Here is an 18083-nt window from a genome sequence, read left to right as displayed (position 1 = left end):
TCAGGCTTTCTGAGGAGGGTGGTCTTGTTGCAACTAGTTGATGATGCTATCATAGTACAGGAACAGCCATAGGCAATATGTAAACTCAAGCTTTCTTTTTCCTGAAGAAATATCATTCTCCTTTTGAACTCAAGCATGTACACTCCACCACGAACCTATTGGCATCGGAACCCCAGAGCAGAGAAACACGAATGGAGAACCAGCAAGTGGTGTGTAAGGTCTTCATTCAGACTCCAAAGTCAGCAGTTCAAGTGTGATTTGGAATGTACAGTCCCATGTAGTTTCAGAACCACAAGTTCAATTTGGAACAAATTCACATAGAGAAATCCAGCTGTGATTGGAAACAGGAGGAAGCAGGGTGGAGCCATAGAGGCATGACCAGGAAATCATGATGGCCTTGGTTTGATACTTGTACCTCACCAGCTCTTACCTTCCTCATCTGCAACATAATTGGACAGAATTATATACTTTTTTGTATTATGCTCTGAAATCCAGGGCATCTAGCCTATCAACCCACCCATCTCAAGAATGCTGGCTCTTTGCAAACATTATTTAGCAAATTGAACATCTACTATATACAAAGCACATTTATTGATCTTAAGACCCCAAGATATTAAGAATTAAATCTGGCTGGGCTTAGTGATGCTTACCTATATTCCCAGCACTTAGAAGTCTGAGGCAGGAAGATCATGAGGTCAATGCCAACTTTGGCTATGAAGCAAGACATTTTCTCATTTTTTAAAGGGTTTCTGTTGTTGTGATAAAATACTATGACCAAAAGAAACTTGGGAAGGAGAGGGCTTATTTTCTGATTATACCTTTAAGATCACACTCTATTGCTGAGAGAAGTCAGAGCAGGAACTGGCAGAATCTGGCAAAACCTGGAGGCAGGAACTGAAGCAGAAACTATGGAGGGATGCTGCTTACTGGCTTGCTCCTCATGGCTGGCTCAGCCTGCTTTCTAATACCACCCAGGACCATCTGCCCAAGGATGTCACCACCAAAATGAGCTGGGCCCTCCCACAACAATCACCAAATCAAGAAAATGCACCACAGGCTTGCCTACAGGTCAACTCGATAGAAGAATGTTCTCAAGTGAAGTTCCCTCTTTCCAAATGACTATAGCTTGTGTCAAGATGACATCAAACTAACCAGCCACTATTTCAAAGGAGGAGGAGGGGGAGGAGGAGGAGGAGGGGGAAGAGGAGGAGGAGGAGGAGGAGGAGGAGGAGGAGGAGGAGGAGAAGAAGGAGGAGAAGAAGAAGAAGAAGAAGAAGAAGAAGAAGAAGAAGGAGACACTTTGCATTTGTTGCATTTGAGTTCACATTTGGAAAATAAGTTATAAGCAGTTGAAAAGTAATTTAAAAGTTTCAAGCTAAACAAGAAAGCAAATTAAAACCAATTTTCGGGTTTCATTATTGTAATAAAGGAGAGCATTGCAAATAAGTCAATCAGAGCTGACAAAGCCTGGATCTTAAAGACATATTTTGCTGAATAAATATTGTATGATCCCACTATGCTAGATGCCAAAAATGTTGTAAATTAACTAATATAAAAACACAAAAGCAACTCATAATACATGGATGAAAATTAAAAAATCTCAACCAAATAATTCCAAAATACTGAGCTAAATGCAGCAAGAAGGAAGAACAGAGGAGAGGAACTAGAACCGATTCCCATCCAAAGTGAGTTAGATATAATGAGGGTTGAAGAATAAATAATACTGCAATTAATGGGAACTGCACATCCAACTAAAAAATGTGAAGTATTTCAGGAAGAGCAGACACTGTGTTAGGAGATTAAGGGGTCTTGGTAGGGCACTTGCAAAAGATAAGACCAGAAAGCTAGGTTGGGGGCAGAATGTGCAAGTCTTCTATGTCAAGCTGAGAAGTCTGAGCTTACCTTGTCAGTTTGCTAGAGCTGGAGATACCTCACAATCAGCAGGGCTGTGCTGGGTCTTTACTATGATCTCTTAGCTACTGAGGAGAGTGTGGAGTAGGGCCATATCTCAGGATGCAAGTCAGGAGGCTTACATCAATAAATGGAAGCGAATACACACACACACACACACACACACACACACACACACACAAAGATACACAATACAGACATATACATACATATGCATATTCTCATACATACATATCCACAAACATAAACACATACACACACATTTACTATTTGATTTGACAGGAATTCCATAGAACAATTTCTATGGATAGTTGGCAGATTATCTTCTCTATCTGGAAAACAGACAGGATGATCTTGATTTCTTTCAAATTCTATTTCTGCTTCAACATTATAAGAAGTGAACAAGCTATGTCCTGTCAGTCACCAGTAGGAGCAGGTTAAAAGCTGAAGTCACCTGGTAATCATTAAATTACTTTGTCAACTAATTGATTTTTAAAAAGTATAGAGATATTTCATAAATGCCTGCAATTCTTTCATAGTGAATGCTTTCTGACCAACCAAAGTATTTTCTCAACCAATATGAGTTTGGAGCGAAACTGGACTGGAAATGCGACTCTGGTTCCTGCTTCTGTTCTAAGTTTTGAGAGCACTACTTTGTGGCCCATCGTCACCTTCAACTGTATCTCAGCCGCATTCATTTTTTCTAAGGGAAAGCCGTTTCGAGAACCCATCTACACAAACTGTAAGTGGTTCCATTCTGAGTCTTTTTCTGTTCCCGCTTCCTTTCCAGAGTCGTAGTTTACCAGCAGATGAGATGTTGCCTCTCTCTGGCATGATAACAGAATAAAACGGCCTTAGACGGGAGAGCCCGAGGACAGTAACCTGCTCATGTGAGGATGCACAGTCATTACTAAATGGTCAAATGAGTCACCTACAATCATTTGATACACAAGCTTAGATGTCAAGAGATTTTGTAGAAGGCCTTTAAGGAACTCACAGAACCTCTTAGTAGCTTCCTAAAGCCAGAGTGGTTGCATGAAGTTTCTTATTCCCCTGTTTTTCTCATGTGTAGAATGGGAATATTATATGACCTTCAGTCTTATGGTGAGAATTAAACAAAGCATTTTATGTAAAAGGTCTAGTGAAACACATAGGAATGTCCCTACATTTATAACAAATGCTTTTTAAAAAGCCTTACTTCTCCAATACATTTCTCTAAGCAGAATAAGGCAAATTAAAAAAAAATAAAACAAAAAAACAAAACAACAACAAAAAACAACCCAAGATGTTTGGAACTACACTCAAGACTTCTAGGCAGGAAAAAAAAAAAAAAGCTAGAGTATGTCTTTCCACACTTTTGCAAGTGGAAGTAGACACTGTTAGTAATTATGCCAGCTCAAGCAAAACCTTAGGAAATCCAGATGCATGGGCATGTTGTCTACCACACAGCTGGCTTTGCCATGTGAGCATTGTAAAAAAATTCCATGTCAAAGTATACTCATACCGCATGGGAATATTACTAGAACCCTTGCCTCACATGCCCCAAACCCCGAGTTTAATCCCCAGTACACATGAACCAGCAGTGGTGTCACATGACTATAATCTTAGCATTTAGGGGGTAGAGGAAAGAGGGGGAAATTCAAGGTCATTCTGGGCTACGTGGTGAATTTGAAGCAGCTTGGGTTACAAAGAATAAAAGCAAAACAAAACTCCTATAAATCATTTCAACTGCCCCTACGATTTCCTTAAGCAAACCAGTTCCATCATTTGGTGGAAGCAGGTGATAATGTTTCAGTTTTAGAGATATGATTTATATTGATTTCTAGGATATTTGTAGCAGTTTTCATTGTTGCTTTTTAGACGGTCATTTCATAACAGTATTCTCGAGAAGGGATATGAAAATACTGTACTGAAAACAAGCTTTTTGCTGACCTGAAAAGACTTTTTAGAGCATGGTATTTCATTTAGTGTTAATTTGGCTTTTTATCTTCAGTGAAGAGAAATACAGATCTGTATTATTGACCATGTCATCTATGACTTATCTGTGTACATCTTAATCTATGTTCATATTAGATTTCTGCTACTTTCCTTATTTGTTTATATGAGCTGTTTATTCCTTTGTAGTTATTTTTCTCATTGCCTTTATGCAGAGAAAGGTTTTTCTAATCACAAAACAGAGCAGATTACGCTCATTTATTTTAAAAGATTTTAAACGCTTTTTAAATTTTAATATAATGTGATATGATTACCATGTATGTCAAGTTAGTTTACCCAATTAATCAATGTTTACCAGATTTTTGTTCTATTGAATATTTAATATTTCTTGCATTCACTTATTCTCCCACTAAGAATAATACCAGCTTCATCATATCTATGTTCATGTAAGTTATTGTTTTAATTCTAGGTAGCTTGTATTAGATACTATACCTTTGTATTACCTCCATGTAGTACATATTTATGCAAAGTTACTGTGCTTTCACACTGTCTTTTCTGTTTCACTGATACTATGCACAATGACACTTTACCAAGTATGGTTTCATGGTTTATTTAATAAGCAGCCTGTGGGCAGTATATTCTCATTTATCTTCTTTTATTGTTTTTCACACTATCTCACTTCATGTTTTTTTTCTTCCAAATGAATTGTAAAATAAACTGTCCAGCTTCAAAATTTCTCACTTGGGGTCTTGACACTTTGGGAAGAATTTATGGATTTATATAATTTAATCTTCCCACGTAGGAGAAGTCCACATTTGTTTGTTATTTTCTTATTATTGTGACCAAGGATACGACAAGAAACAGCCTGATGGAGGAAGCCCTTGTTTGCCGTACAAAGGGACACAGTTCATCAGGGCCAGGAGGGCACAACAGCAGAAACATGGGATGGTTGGTCATGCTGTGTTCACAGTCAGGAAGCCAAGTTGACAGCAAGTGGGCCTGCAGTATAGAGACATCTCCAGGCCTACTCCTACTGACCCGCTTCATCCAATGGTGTTCCACCTCCCTAAGGTCCCACAACCTTCCAAAGTAGTGCACACCAGCTGGGACCATGGGGGATACTTCACAAGCAAAACATACCACGCCTCACCTTTATTCCCATTTCGTATTTATCCATTAATGTCTGTAGTTTATTTCACTATAGGTTCTGTGCTTTAAGAACCTAATCCTGGCCAGGTGGCAGTGGCACACGCCTTTAATCCCAGCACTCAGGAGGCAGAGCCAGGAGGATCTCCGTGAGTTTGAGGCCAGCCTGGTCTACAGAGTGAGATCCAGGACAGGCACCAAAACTACACAGAGAAACCCTGTCTCGAAAAACCAAAAAAACAAAAAAACAAAAAAACAAAAAAACAAAAAAAAAACAGGAAGAATCTATTCCTGTTTGCCTCTCTGTTTGTGTTGCAAATGGCTTCTTTCTGTTGCATTGAAAGCTGCGGGTCACTGTGACATGGGAAGGATATAGTATTATTTTCACTTTCTACCCAGAATCCTTCGTGCCCTTTGTTGTTACCTTGAGTCTTAAGTGTTTTAGAAAAACACAGATTAATAAGCGCAAACAAAATTATTCCTTCTTCGTTTTAAACAATTAAATATCTACCTATGTTTTCTAATGAACGAAACCCAGAATTCAGCACAATGTCAGATAACAGCAAGGCTAGCGGATGAATATACACCTTAATAGCAACACTTGTAGTTATTGTCACTTACATTGTTTATAAATATATTCTTGGCTGTTGATGAAATCATCATGGAAAGCTTCATTATGTAAAGAAAATACTTCTAATCAAGAGAGATTTTAAAATCTGGTTAGGAGACGTACTTCAACAATGGCTTACCACCATCTACCAAGATGAATACTCATTTTTGTATCTTCTTATCCTGTGTACAGATGTGTTACATTAATCATTTTGTTATTAAATCATATTCTTGAAAGTATCCTACTTACTTGTAGTAGATTAAACCTTTGCTAGATTGAATTTTGTAGCTTTTTAAAGAACTATATATTTCATGCTGTATTTTCAGAAGGGTTTTTTTTTTTTGCACATTTTTGTTATGTTTGGCTTTTAGACAAAAACTTGACTTTTTCTTTGCTCTATAAAGATTTTAATACACAAGGATGATTTCTTCCTTGATATCTTACAAAAACCTAGCAGTAAATTACTTGACTCTAAATCCTTCCTTTGAAAAGGTGTTTTAAGGATTGATTTGGGTTATAATGTTTTAAATAATATATTTTTGCTCATATAATTCCATTTCATTGATATTATCAAACTTTATCATACAGTTCAGGGTAGGATTTTTCTTAAAGTTTTAATTGATTTCTGTGACCCTTACTATGGTCTCGATGAGATGTATGTATGATGTATTAACCAGCTTTCACTAAGTATGACAAAATACCTAAAAAAATTTTAATGGATTTTTTTTTAACTTCGTCTGTGGTTACTCAGGTCTGGGACTTCAGTGTGGGAGAGATATTGACAGGGAACACATGGTAGAGAGAAGCTGCTCATCTTCTGTGGGCCAGGAAGCAAGAAAGAAAGCAGGAAGGAATGGGCAAGCTGAGGCATGGCGGTTGGGGGAGGCGAGAAAGGAAACCGCCCAGGTGGGGTGAGGGAGCCAGGGACAGAATATACCTTTCAAGTGTGCTGTCCTGCTAAATTTGTCCCACTGTCTCAATTTTCTACCACCTGACAGTAGCTCATTAAGCTGTGAGCCTGTCTGTGGGATAATTCATGATTAGCTTAGCCCCCTCCTTATCTACCTACCCCTTGAAGGTACCACCTCTGTGCTGCACTGGAGACCATGCCCTTAATTCCTGATCCTTTGGTGGATGTTTCAGATCCAAATCACAAGAGTGTTGCTCTTTCTTTTTCTTCTTGCCTTAAATGCACTTAAAAAAAAAAAAAACAAAAACAAAAACAAAAAAACAAAACAAAACAAAACAAAAACAAAAAAAACAAAAAAACAAAAAACTGGTTAGTCACAAAATAGCTCTCAGGCTTTTAAATCTGTATTGGTTTTGATTTTCTCGTTTATTAAGGTTTGTTTTCCCTTCTTTCCTTGAATTTGTTTGGAGTTAACTTCACGGTCCATGTTTGTCTCTTTATCTTTTTAAGAGAAGGAAAGCATTCAAAACTAGTCATTGATTCCTTCTTTTATATTTTTTTTCCTCCCAGTAACTTAGACCTACTTTCATCTTTGGCTTTAACACATTTTGGAACAATAAATTTTACTTGTTCGGGACGTGGGGGGGGCGGGGAGGTGCTCAGATTTTGCTTTCCTTTTTCTTTCTTCTTTTAATAGTTCATAAACATACATTTTATTTTCTTTTTGATATAATAGACTTTAATGAGTTTTCTTATTTGTATACCTGGGGTGTGTGTGTGTGGGGGGGTGCATTTCATTTAAACTCAGTCACAAATGTCTGTTTTGGTAGTTGTGACTAGATGGCCTAGCCTCCAATGCCTGCTTTGGAGAAACTACTTTGGTGTTGTATATGTGAAGCTCCTGGCTCTAAGTTATAAATATGCAGTTATTGTTGAAGCACATTCATTCAATTATATTACCCGGATTCTCTTTGTTCTTGAACAAGTTTGGCAAAGCTGTCTTCTCAAAGGATTTGAGATCATGCCGGTGCCTCCCTCTAATCTTATATTCCTGTCAAACGTCAGAGTTTCTCATCATTTCCCTCGGTTTTGAAAGCAGTGTTTGAATGAACCCTTGACTCACAACAAATGAAGATTCCACTTTGTATTTTGAGGTTATTTCTTATAGTCCTGATTTCCAAGGCAAATGTATTTCACAAGTAGGATATTCTCACTGCCTGGTACTCTAGTAGTGGATACAATACAGGGGACTTTCACACACACAAAGTGAAATAGAGTTAGATTAGTTACAACATGGGGACTGGAAACTTAAAGGAAAACTGCCATCTCATGGTAGACACATCATTCTATCTAGTTGGGGGGTGTCATGTGTGTGCTATTGTATGCACATGGAGGCAGAGGACAGCAATCTGTGGGAAGGAGCCAGGGAACTCCAGGAATTGAACCCAAGCCCTTCGCTTTGGTGGCTGTTCTAGTTAGGGTTTCTATTGCTGTAATGCAGTGGTTCTCAACCTGTGGGCCACGACCTCCTTTGCTGATGAATGATCTTTTCACAGGGGTTACCTAAAACCATTGGAAAACACAGATATTTATATTACAATTCATAATAATAGCATAATTACAGTTGTGAAGTAGCAATAAAAATAATTTTATGGTTGTGAGTCACCATGACCTGAGGAATCATATTAAAGGGTCGCAGCATTAGGAAGGTTGAGAACCACTGAAACATCATGACCAAAAGCAAGCTGAGGAGGAAAAGGTTTATTTGGCTTACACTACTTCCTCATTGTAGCATAACATTTAAGGAAGTCAGGGCAGGAGCATAGACCCAACAGGAACCTAGAGGCAGGAGCTGATGCAGAGGCCATGGATGGGTACTGCTGAGTGGCTTGCTTATCATGGCTTGCTCAGCATGAACCCAGGACCACCAGCCCAGGGATGGCACCACCCAACATAGGCTAGGTCCTCCCCCATCAGTCACTAATTAAGCAAATGCCTCACAGCCATATCTCATGGAGGCATTTTCTCAACTGCATTCCCTGCCTTTCAGATGGCTCCAGCTTGTGTCAAGTTAACATAAGCCCAGCCAGAGCAGTGGCAAATACCTTCACCTCCCGAGCCACATCACTGATGCAACTAATAATTCCAAATGGGAAAGGTTTTATAACCAAATATTCTAATACACATAATCTTTAACTTTTTAATAAAAAAAAAAGTATGTGTATATGTGTGCGGCAGGGTCTGTGCACATGTGACTGAAGGTGTTCATGGAGTCCAGAAGAGGGCTTTGGACTTATGGGTGGTAGTGAGCCACTCTGTGTTGATGCTGGGAACGGAGCTTAGGTCCTTTGAAAGAGCAGTATGTTCTCTTGGACCCTGAACTGCCTCTCCTGACCCAATGCATAATATTACAGACTATAAACTTCTGAGTTAGAATTCAAAAGCCTTCAGAGGTACTAAGATGCATAATATAAGTGGCTTCATCTTGAAATAAAAAAAAATCATGCTTTTCTAGTCAATGTTTGAGAGCTCAGCTTTATGATGACAAGATACAGAAAAAGCACACACTTATTATTTTTTTCTGTAAACAAGTATGAGTATTACCAACCCTTCCTTTATCTGAAAACAGGTTACAGTGGTTGTGCAGTATTTGCTTCTTAAATTACTTCCCCCATAGGGCCCCATTCTTTATCAAAAGTGGCTAACCCCAGAGGGCAGACACTTTTGTTTCTTCATTGCATTTTTTTTTTTTTTAACCAAAGCTGAAGTAAGATAGAGGGCCTGCTTTGCAGATCACTAGCCTGAGGACACACTGAACGTATCAGACTCAGCCAGTCACTAATAAAAATCAGGTCTTTAGCAGGACTAGCAGCTGATGTCACCTTCCTTTTCTAGTTCCTGGGTCCTGGAAACTCAACAGTGGAACAATGCAAAAACCACATTGCTGTCTCCTGTGATCTTTGTATCACCATCATGGGCACATTGCTCTATTTGGGAGCATCTCTCTGTCTCTGTCTATCTGTCTCTCTCTCTCTGCCTCACTCTTCTTCTAAGCAAGTGTGATCATTCTTCTGAGAATGTTTGGGGGAAATGCTAATATTTGGGGGATATAGGTGCTTAAAGGTGAAACTAACCCTGGTATCTTCAGAAACAGTTTCTGTGGACTCATCTCAGTTTTCTAGTTGGTCCAGATATAGAAAACCTAGATAGCATTTAAGAATCAGCTCTATCATGGTAACACTCAGTGGATTCTAGTGCTTGGAACCTGAGGCTAGATCCCTATTCAAAACATTCCCAAGGAACTATTTGCAGAGTTCTTTGGGCAGACACAGGAGCAGGTGGGCTTTTGTGCTAAGAGCAGGGATTTTGATATAATGCACTGGAGATGCTTATGTTCTAAAAGTCAAGCAGTTGTGGATACAGGAAGGGAGAAGTCCACCAGCTTTGCATATTTTTCTAAATTATCTTTCCCAAGTCAGAGTCCCAAAGCCCCAGATGCAGTGACTTCTGAGCAGCCACTACCTGGTTGAGAGATCAATTGTGATCATACAAATCAGAATGTGATGTGTGATATGAAATAAACTTTGTAAGGGAGGGTTAGGGAGTTAGAAGAGAAGTGGTATGTGAATTGGGCTTGTTACGTGGAGGAAATGGAATGTACCATGCTAGAAGGAATATTGCCTACACTGGGCAATTAATGATCTCTTGATAGGAACTGAATGTGAGTGGGCAAAGAAGTTCAGAAAGGCTAGCGTGCCTGACACTGGAAAGCCAGATTCTTGTACCTCATTCTCTTGGAACTGAAGAGGAAGTTGCTATCAGGACTGGGTCTATGTGTGTCTCACTAGACAGTGTGAGCATGAGCAGGATTTCTCTGGTAACCATTCAGTCGGCTAGTCATGGCAGGATGTTTCCACCCAAGGGACACTCAGTCAAGATGATTCCTTCGTGGAAGTTTCTATAACGTGTTTGATTCCATCTTTATGAGGAAAGATTTTAATATAACACCTTTATCTTATAAACATTAGAACATATTTTAAAACATATGATGATGTATCAAAACATCTGAAGATACAGCTACCATTTGCCCAACATGAACTGATTGCTGGCATGTGCCAAGTTATATGAGGCATTCTCTTAGCACCTGAAAATAGTGTTTGGTGTTTCCTCAGATTTATTCTCACTTCTGCTGACATCTGCTGTGGGCCTCACAATTTTCATTCTGTTTTCTGATTTTCAAGATCTATACCGTGTAATGGAGGTAAGTGTTGTACATCATACATCTGCTGTGACTAATATGTGCCAAAGCTGTACTTGCATTGCAGTTTCCAAGCCAATCATTATTCTCCCTGACTCACTAAACAATATCAACTTTTGTTTTTTAGAGGAGAAAATATTTTCGTATTTCACATACATTTTGATATTAATAGTGTCATCATTTTGGCATGTTTATAGTGTTCATGCCTAAAACATTGTTTGGAACCAGAAAGATGACACTGAGCAAATGAGCCTCCTACCAAGTCTGATGACCAGAGTTCATCCCCTGGAACTGGCATGGAAGAAGGAAAGAACCAACTCCCATAAGTCAACCTGTGTCATCTACATGTGTTTTGTGCCATGTATGCCCCCTACACACACACATACACACACACACACACACACACACACACACACACACATACACACAGAGAGAGAGAGAGAGAGAGAAAACATGCATGCCTGCCCACTAAATGTATAAGAAATATTTTAACTATCTTGTTTTAAAACTTTATCTTGTGATATTTTATCAATATAGTGAAATTAATGCACTAACATAATAATTCTCCGAGCTTAACTGTTCAAAACATAGTAAAAACATGATTTAAAATGTAACTGTAAAAGAAAAGGGTTGGGGCAGTCCTATTATACCAGGAATTGGCTCTAGAGAGTATTATCCAAGTGGCCACCATTTGATCTAGAACATACTGGTTTGAAATTAAATTCATCAGGAAGTTACTAAGGCTGTTCTTAGATCCAGTCTTTGTTTTAAAAACTAGCCATTCTTCACTGAGATGTAACGTGGCTGTCTGTCGCCACCCATGCTTGAAGGGAATGTAAAGTAGAGCTGGGAGAAGGTAGGAATTCTCACTGTTCCTGTGACAGCCATGCATGTCTCATGGAAGAAACATGGGTTGGTGAGGGCCCAGACACACAGGCTGGATCTTGCCAGGTCAGGCTGTTTCAGATGTGCAGAACTGCCTCAGGACCAGGAGAAAGGGCTGGGATCTTCTGTTTTTCAAAGTACAACTTTGGTTCCAGCAACGGAGCGAATGTGGGTGACAGGGATAAAATTCAAAGCAAGGCTTGCATTACAGAACAGGTAGAAAAGTCTCTAAGACAGAGGCAGGTGTTGTGCTGGGGAGCGTGGAGAACAGAGGAAACTAAGCAGCGAGGCAGGCACCATCCAAGGCAGCCAACCATCTTTGTACTTCCTGCCAAAATAATAGGGAGATGCTGAAGGTTTCTTGGAAGGAAGTTTCAAACAGATTAATTAAACAAGGGCAGGATGACAAGGCCATGGAGAGACAGGAAGTGAAAACGCAGGCGATCCTTCCATAGCCCATGAGGTACGGCGGTCCAGAATGTGCTTGGTTTAGGAACAGAAGCTAAGTAAGATGTTGCTCTGAGTAATTCAGAAGTGAAGAAAGTCTGTTTGTGAAGAATTCCAAACCAAGAACATTCCCGGGCTGGGGATGGAGAAAAGCCTTCCCCGTAACAGTAGAAGCAGCGATGAGGACCTGAGTGGGCCAGGTATGACCCAGCTTCTCCACAGCCTTCCTTCCACCTAATGTGCTGTGCCTCAAAGCCCAGGTAGAGGCTGTCTGCTTGGAGAAACAAAGGGCCAAGTAGTGCCTTTAAACAGCCCGTCCCAGGATGTGGATGAGACTTTGAAGTGAGTGGCTAGGCCAGTGGTTCTCAACCATGGGACAACCTTTTCATAGTTTCTCATGTTGGGGTAAGCCACCCCCCAACCACAAAATTACTTTAGTTGCTGCTTCAGAAATGTAATTTGACCACTGTTATGAATTGTTATGTAAGCAACTGCATGGGGGTCATGACCCACAGGTTGAGAACCACTGGGGTTAGCCACTATGGAGGTGGAGGATTCTGTGATCTTAGACCTCAGATTCCTGCACATTCCATCTAACTTTCCATGCATCAGAAACTGGGCTGTGTAGCTCCTGACCCACTGTGGATGTGGCTCTCACATCTAATAAACAGAGATGTTTCCTGGTGAGTCTGTGATCCTGTAGCATTTGTATGGGTTGTTAGACTTGCATGAAGTCGCTAGGTTTGGGACCAGTAACATTTGTCCAAAACATCATACTCAGTCAAAGCAACCTTAGTCTTTTGTCATGACTTATGTTTTTTTTTTACCTACAAGTCAATTTTTCTGGAGGAAAAAAAAAAAGCAATGAATTCTACATAAAGTTTTGTTTTAGGAGCACAGAAAACTATAACAATTGCAGAAGAATGATTTAATTTTATGTCTTCTCCCCCATGTTGTATAGCATAAATAAAGAAGGCCACATGAGCTCCAAAGTGTCCTTTGCTTCGCTACCCAAGGCGCTTACTGACGAACCTGACAGACATCATCTGGCTATGGAGGGAGCGCAGGCCTGGAGGAGTCCATTTTAGTTTAGATAGTTTAGATTCTCACTTTGAGTAAGTCCTTGGACGAAGTGTGCCAGCCTTCAGCTTTCCTATCTGCAAAGTAGAGAAAACAATGCCCATCCTCCAACTTCAGGGTTATTACAAATACAGAAATTCTAAATAGTAACAAGCATGGTGTATTTTTTCAAAATGTAAAACATACAATATATAATGGTGGTCATTCTTTTTCAACAGTTCATCCCAACCATCACATCTTGGAGAGTTTCAATTCTGGTGGCAGCCTTAGTCCAGTTCTGCGTGATCTTCTTCGTGGAGGTATAGTATTGGCTCCTATGATTTTTTTCAAAGGTAGATATGTAAATTCAGTCTCACTCTCAACATACATTCACTGTTTACAGCAACTTCTTCACTCTCCCCAAAAGGATAAGTAAGGACCTTTTGAAGACTGAGCAGGATCTTGTTGGGAGGAATTCTTTGGAGTATGGCTTAAAATTCTTGGAAGACTGCTGAGAAATATTCCTAGAGTCTTTCTCCATAGAAAACAAAATTTCAGTTCCAATGCTTGTTGCAAGGGGCGCTGTATTTACTCCCTCCTCTTCTCAACCATCTAGAAGTGAGACCTAGGGGAACCAGCAGCTCTGAAACAGGAGACCTTTTAGACAGAGTGAAGCAGAATTTTCAGGGCTCCTCTAATGGAGGATGGGGGTTGGGGGAGGGGAGGAAGGAAGCCCACTTTCCTTGTCAGCAACTGTGACTCTTGCAAGTCTTCTTGGGAGTGGCTCTCTTCTAGTCAGAGCCACTGAACAGCTCACCCACACAGTAGAAGGCTTGGATGGTGCTTTTCAAAAGGAGTTAGACTCAAAAAATAAGTAAGTCCTTGGAGGGAAAAAACCAACCAAATTAAGTAGGAGTGTGTGTGCGTGTGTGCGCGCACGCGTGTGTGTGTGTGTGTGTGTGTGTGTGTGTAAATTTCTCATACTCTTTCATCCAGGAATTCCACCTTTACACCAAATTTTTTAAATGAGACAGAAAAAATTTAAATCCTATCCTAACTTGTATGAAGAGATGTGTGATAGTGTTATCTACGGCAGCAAAATATGACTCGAATGATGTGTTTAAAAGCTTATGCTGCTATTTGAAGAAATGCTGGAGTCTTTAAAGATAATAAGATAACTACAGCTTTAAGTACAATAAAATATCTTAAAAGATATAATTACAGAGAAGTTGTATATGACAGAAAATCTAGTGTAAACAAAGGAAAGTATGATGCAAAATTGGACTAATTCTACTGTTTGTAAAAACTGCATAAAGAAAGAATAAAAGGGAATGCAAAAGGATGGGAAACAAAATAATTCTGAGGGACTAGAGAGACTCAGTGATGGTGAGTGCTAGCTACTCTTGCAGAGGACCTGGCTTTGGTTCCCAGTACCCATATCAGACAGCTTACTTACCACCTGGGTAACTCCGTTCCAGGTCATCTGACACCTTCTGGCCTTGGCAGACTCTTGTAGGCACCCACATATACCCTCACCCAGCACACACATATGTGTAAATAAAAATACATTTTAAAAATATTTGGTTGCTGCAGACTAATCCATTGAGCCAACAAAATTTGGCACTTAGTATGGGACAAGTGGTAGGACTCCATTTCTCAGTTTCTTTATTTTTCTTCCCCTTCACTCCCTTCCTCTCTTCCTGTCTCCCTCTCTTCTGCTTCATTTTCTTGATATGTGGTACGTTATTGTTAGTTTGAGCCCCCTAGGGAAAGGACTGTAAGTGAATACCCAGCCAGGATTTCTCCTGGAAGTCTGCAGAAAGAAAAGGCCTCTGGTGGTCAGCAGGTGTCTGTGCCTGGAAACATCACAGCTTGGGAGGTGCAGGGGAGGGGGGTGCAGGGGAAGGGAAGAGACAGGACAGGGCAGCATTAGAGGCAGCAGCATTGAGCTCAGCAGAGAGGAAGCCCAGGGTCCCAGGCTTCCAGTGAGGTCTGGCTGTGAGGGGCTCACTTGCATAAGCACAATGGTTTCACTGTCGCCCCTCCCCCCATTTCTCAGGATGCCATCCTTCAAAATAGAGAGCTCTGGCTGTTTATAAAGAAAGAATGTGGATTCTACTCAAAAAGTCAGTACAGGATCTTGCAGCGAAAGCTGGCAGAAGACTCTACCTGGCCTCCCACGAACAGGACGGATTATGCAGACGACGGCAAAAATGGATTCTACATCAACAGAGCCTATGAAAGCTCTGAGCAGGTCTCCAGAGGGAAACTCAGGCTGGGAGGGCAAGCCGCAGAACAGCACTTTTGGACCAGACTATAACCAGAGCGGCTGCCATGCTTGTTCCCTGGCATCACCTTTTGTCTCCCAAACCAACCGTTGTGGAGAGGTAAAAATTGTATACTCTTCTCTTCTCCTCCCTCTAAGCATTCAAAGCACTTCAATATATCGAGCCTTGCAGCAAAGAACCTTGCATTCATTCTATCCTTCACTAGTGAGAGAAAAAAAAAACAAACCTGTGTGTCTCAGATCATCGCTTTAATGAACTATATTCATACTGTACTTTTTTTTAACTGCATTGTTCTCATGCAATGAAACTAGATATGTGGACATCAAGTGAGAAGAAACACTGAGGAAGTATTTAGTATTTGAAAATTGGACTGATGTAGGAATTGATGTTAAGTTTCCTTAATCTTATGTTAACTTGTGAAGCACATTCTTGTATACATCTTGGCCCCGAATCACTGAATTCTCCCTGTTGTTGCATCTTTGGTATGGCTTCAATAGAGAAGAAAAAAAAAAAAGAATGAATAATTCCACCCTGACTGCTCAGAAAGCCAGAGTTATGTGGAAGTGGAGAACAATAGAGATAGGCGGAAATCACTGAGAATCATGGGATGGGCATTGTTAAAATGTAAGCAAACGACACCAACTCTGTACATTCCCAAAGCTTATTGTATGGGGCCAGGGAACTTGACAGTTCAGAGAAGACTAAAGTAATCAAATAAACTGTTTAAATGTGTTTTTCACTTATAAAGGTATGTTACTTTTGTTATTATTACCATTGATACACAAAAATATCAAATTCCAACTTTAGAAGTTTCCCTGAACTCATCTATGATCATCTTAAAAACAAAATTCTGAAGAAGATTTTAATCCCCAGGATGAAGATCTGCCAGGCAGCCCATTTCATGATTTTAATTTTCCAAATCATCGTAGACGTCCATTAAAGACCACAGAAGAATGTGTTCTCCACACGAGTTAGTTCCTTTAGTGTGTATCACCTGTGCTGTGAGCTTGAGAGGCAATATTTCTGGTGACTATTTGAAATTAACTACTAGGTTTTCCTTTAAATAATAAATCTGAGTTTGTTAATTCAACAGATCTTCTGTAACCATAGGCAATTTGTCAGTTGAATCCCATGAATATCAACTATGTGACTAGTATCACAATGTATGGATTCACTACGTGATAGCTATTGGTTTACCATCCTGAAATCTTTAGTTTTCAACATTTTAGCAAACTATGGCTGTGGATGGCGTTCTGAACACTGCTACTCAGACCAGCAGCACCAGTGGGCACACGTACACACAAACAAATATGTTTGCCTGTAAGCTTTTTCTATGTTCACAGCTGTTTGGAGAGTAATAATTTTAAAGCTGTCTAATTTACTGGCTGTAACGAGTAATAATCATGTAGGGAAGACATCTCTGAGGCGGCTTCGGAGATGATTCTAAAATGTTTGTACTGAGATGGGAAAAGTTGCCCAAAATGTTGGTGGTGCCATCCATGGACCTGGTCCCTGATGGAATAAAAATGAGACATCACTGTTCCTTCTCTCACATCCTGGCTGTGGACACAGTGTGACCAGGTGCCCCGCACTTCTGCTGACATACCTCCCCATGTGACCGACTGCAATCCCTCTAAAACTGTGCGCCAAGGAAACCCCTCTTTTCTTAAGTCGTTTCTGTCAGGTACTTAATAACTGGCAATGCGAGAAGTAACTAATGCAGTGGCTAGCAAAAGCAACAAAATTAAAAGTCTTTTTGAAAAAAAAAAATAGATTTGAGGGCTGGAGAGATGGCTCTGCAGTTGAGCACTGCTGAGGAGCAGTTTGGATGCCAGCACTCACACTGAACAGCTAACAGCTCTGGGGGCTCTGGCTGGCACCTCTTCTGGCCTCTGCAGGCATGCATGCATGCATGCACAGACGCACATAAAAATAAATAAATAAATAAATAAATCTGTTTTTTTTTTTCTTTTAAAGCATGTTAGCTTAGCATAAAAAAATGTAAAACATCCTTGAAAATATATAGGCAAAAGTTTCCTTTAGCCGCCAGTCCTACTCAGTAAATTGACTCTTAGAAGGAATAGATTCAGTTGATACAGTGTGACATTTAGATAGCAGATTTTATTTGTTATATGTAGATGTAACACGAATTGCTAAATGGTATTATTAATAAAAAAAAAAACAAAAAAACCCAGAGCCAGATATTGGAGTGAAAGCTGAAAGATCAGCGGGATAGAACAAGCCAGCCACAAGTTCTTACCACTAGGAAATCCTCAGCCCAAGAGTGAGCTACTTCCTGTATACTCACGCCTATATCCTTTCTGTGCCCTGCCGTCTCACTTCCTCTCTCCACCCAGCTACATCACCTCCTCTTTCCACTCAGCTCTATCACTTCCTGTCTGTTTGTACAGACCTCCATACCTTTATCTTTATCGTTTACTAGTGCTGGGATTAAAGGTGCATGTTACCACACCTGGCTGTGTTCCTGGTGTGGCCTTGAACTCATAGGGATCCGAATGAAAATCTGCCTTCCGAATGCTAGGATTAAAGGTGAGTGCTACCACTGCCTGACCTCCCTGTGTTTAATATATTGGCTGGCTTTGTCCTCTGGTCCCCAGGCAAGCTTTATTTGTT

The 18083-nt window shown here is 40.2% G+C and overlaps 1 protein-coding gene across 2 annotated transcripts in view; it reads left to right on the top strand.

Moving 5' to 3' along the window:
- The window catches only part of Atp13a5 (ATPase 13A5), a 123304-nt gene extending 107341 nt beyond the window's left edge, over positions 1 to 15963 (top strand). For both annotated transcript variants that reach the window (XM_036203568.1, XM_036203569.1), the window contains exons 27-30: positions 2451 to 2653; positions 10685 to 10773; positions 13401 to 13481; positions 15221 to 15963. In XM_036203568.1, coding sequence (XP_036059461.1) covers positions 2451 to 2653; positions 10685 to 10773; positions 13401 to 13481; positions 15221 to 15481 — 634 coding nt within the window. In that variant the 3' untranslated portion in view covers positions 15482 to 15963. The remainder of the gene's footprint in view (positions 1 to 2450; positions 2654 to 10684; positions 10774 to 13400; positions 13482 to 15220) is intronic.
- The last annotated feature ends 2120 nt before the right edge of the window (positions 15964 to 18083 follow it).

Source organism: Onychomys torridus, chromosome 12 (assembly GCF_903995425.1).
Source record: "Onychomys torridus chromosome 12, mOncTor1.1, whole genome shotgun sequence".
Taxonomy (NCBI): Eukaryota; Metazoa; Chordata; class Mammalia; order Rodentia; family Cricetidae; genus Onychomys; species Onychomys torridus.
This window is presented reverse-complemented; position numbering and strand designations above follow the sequence as displayed.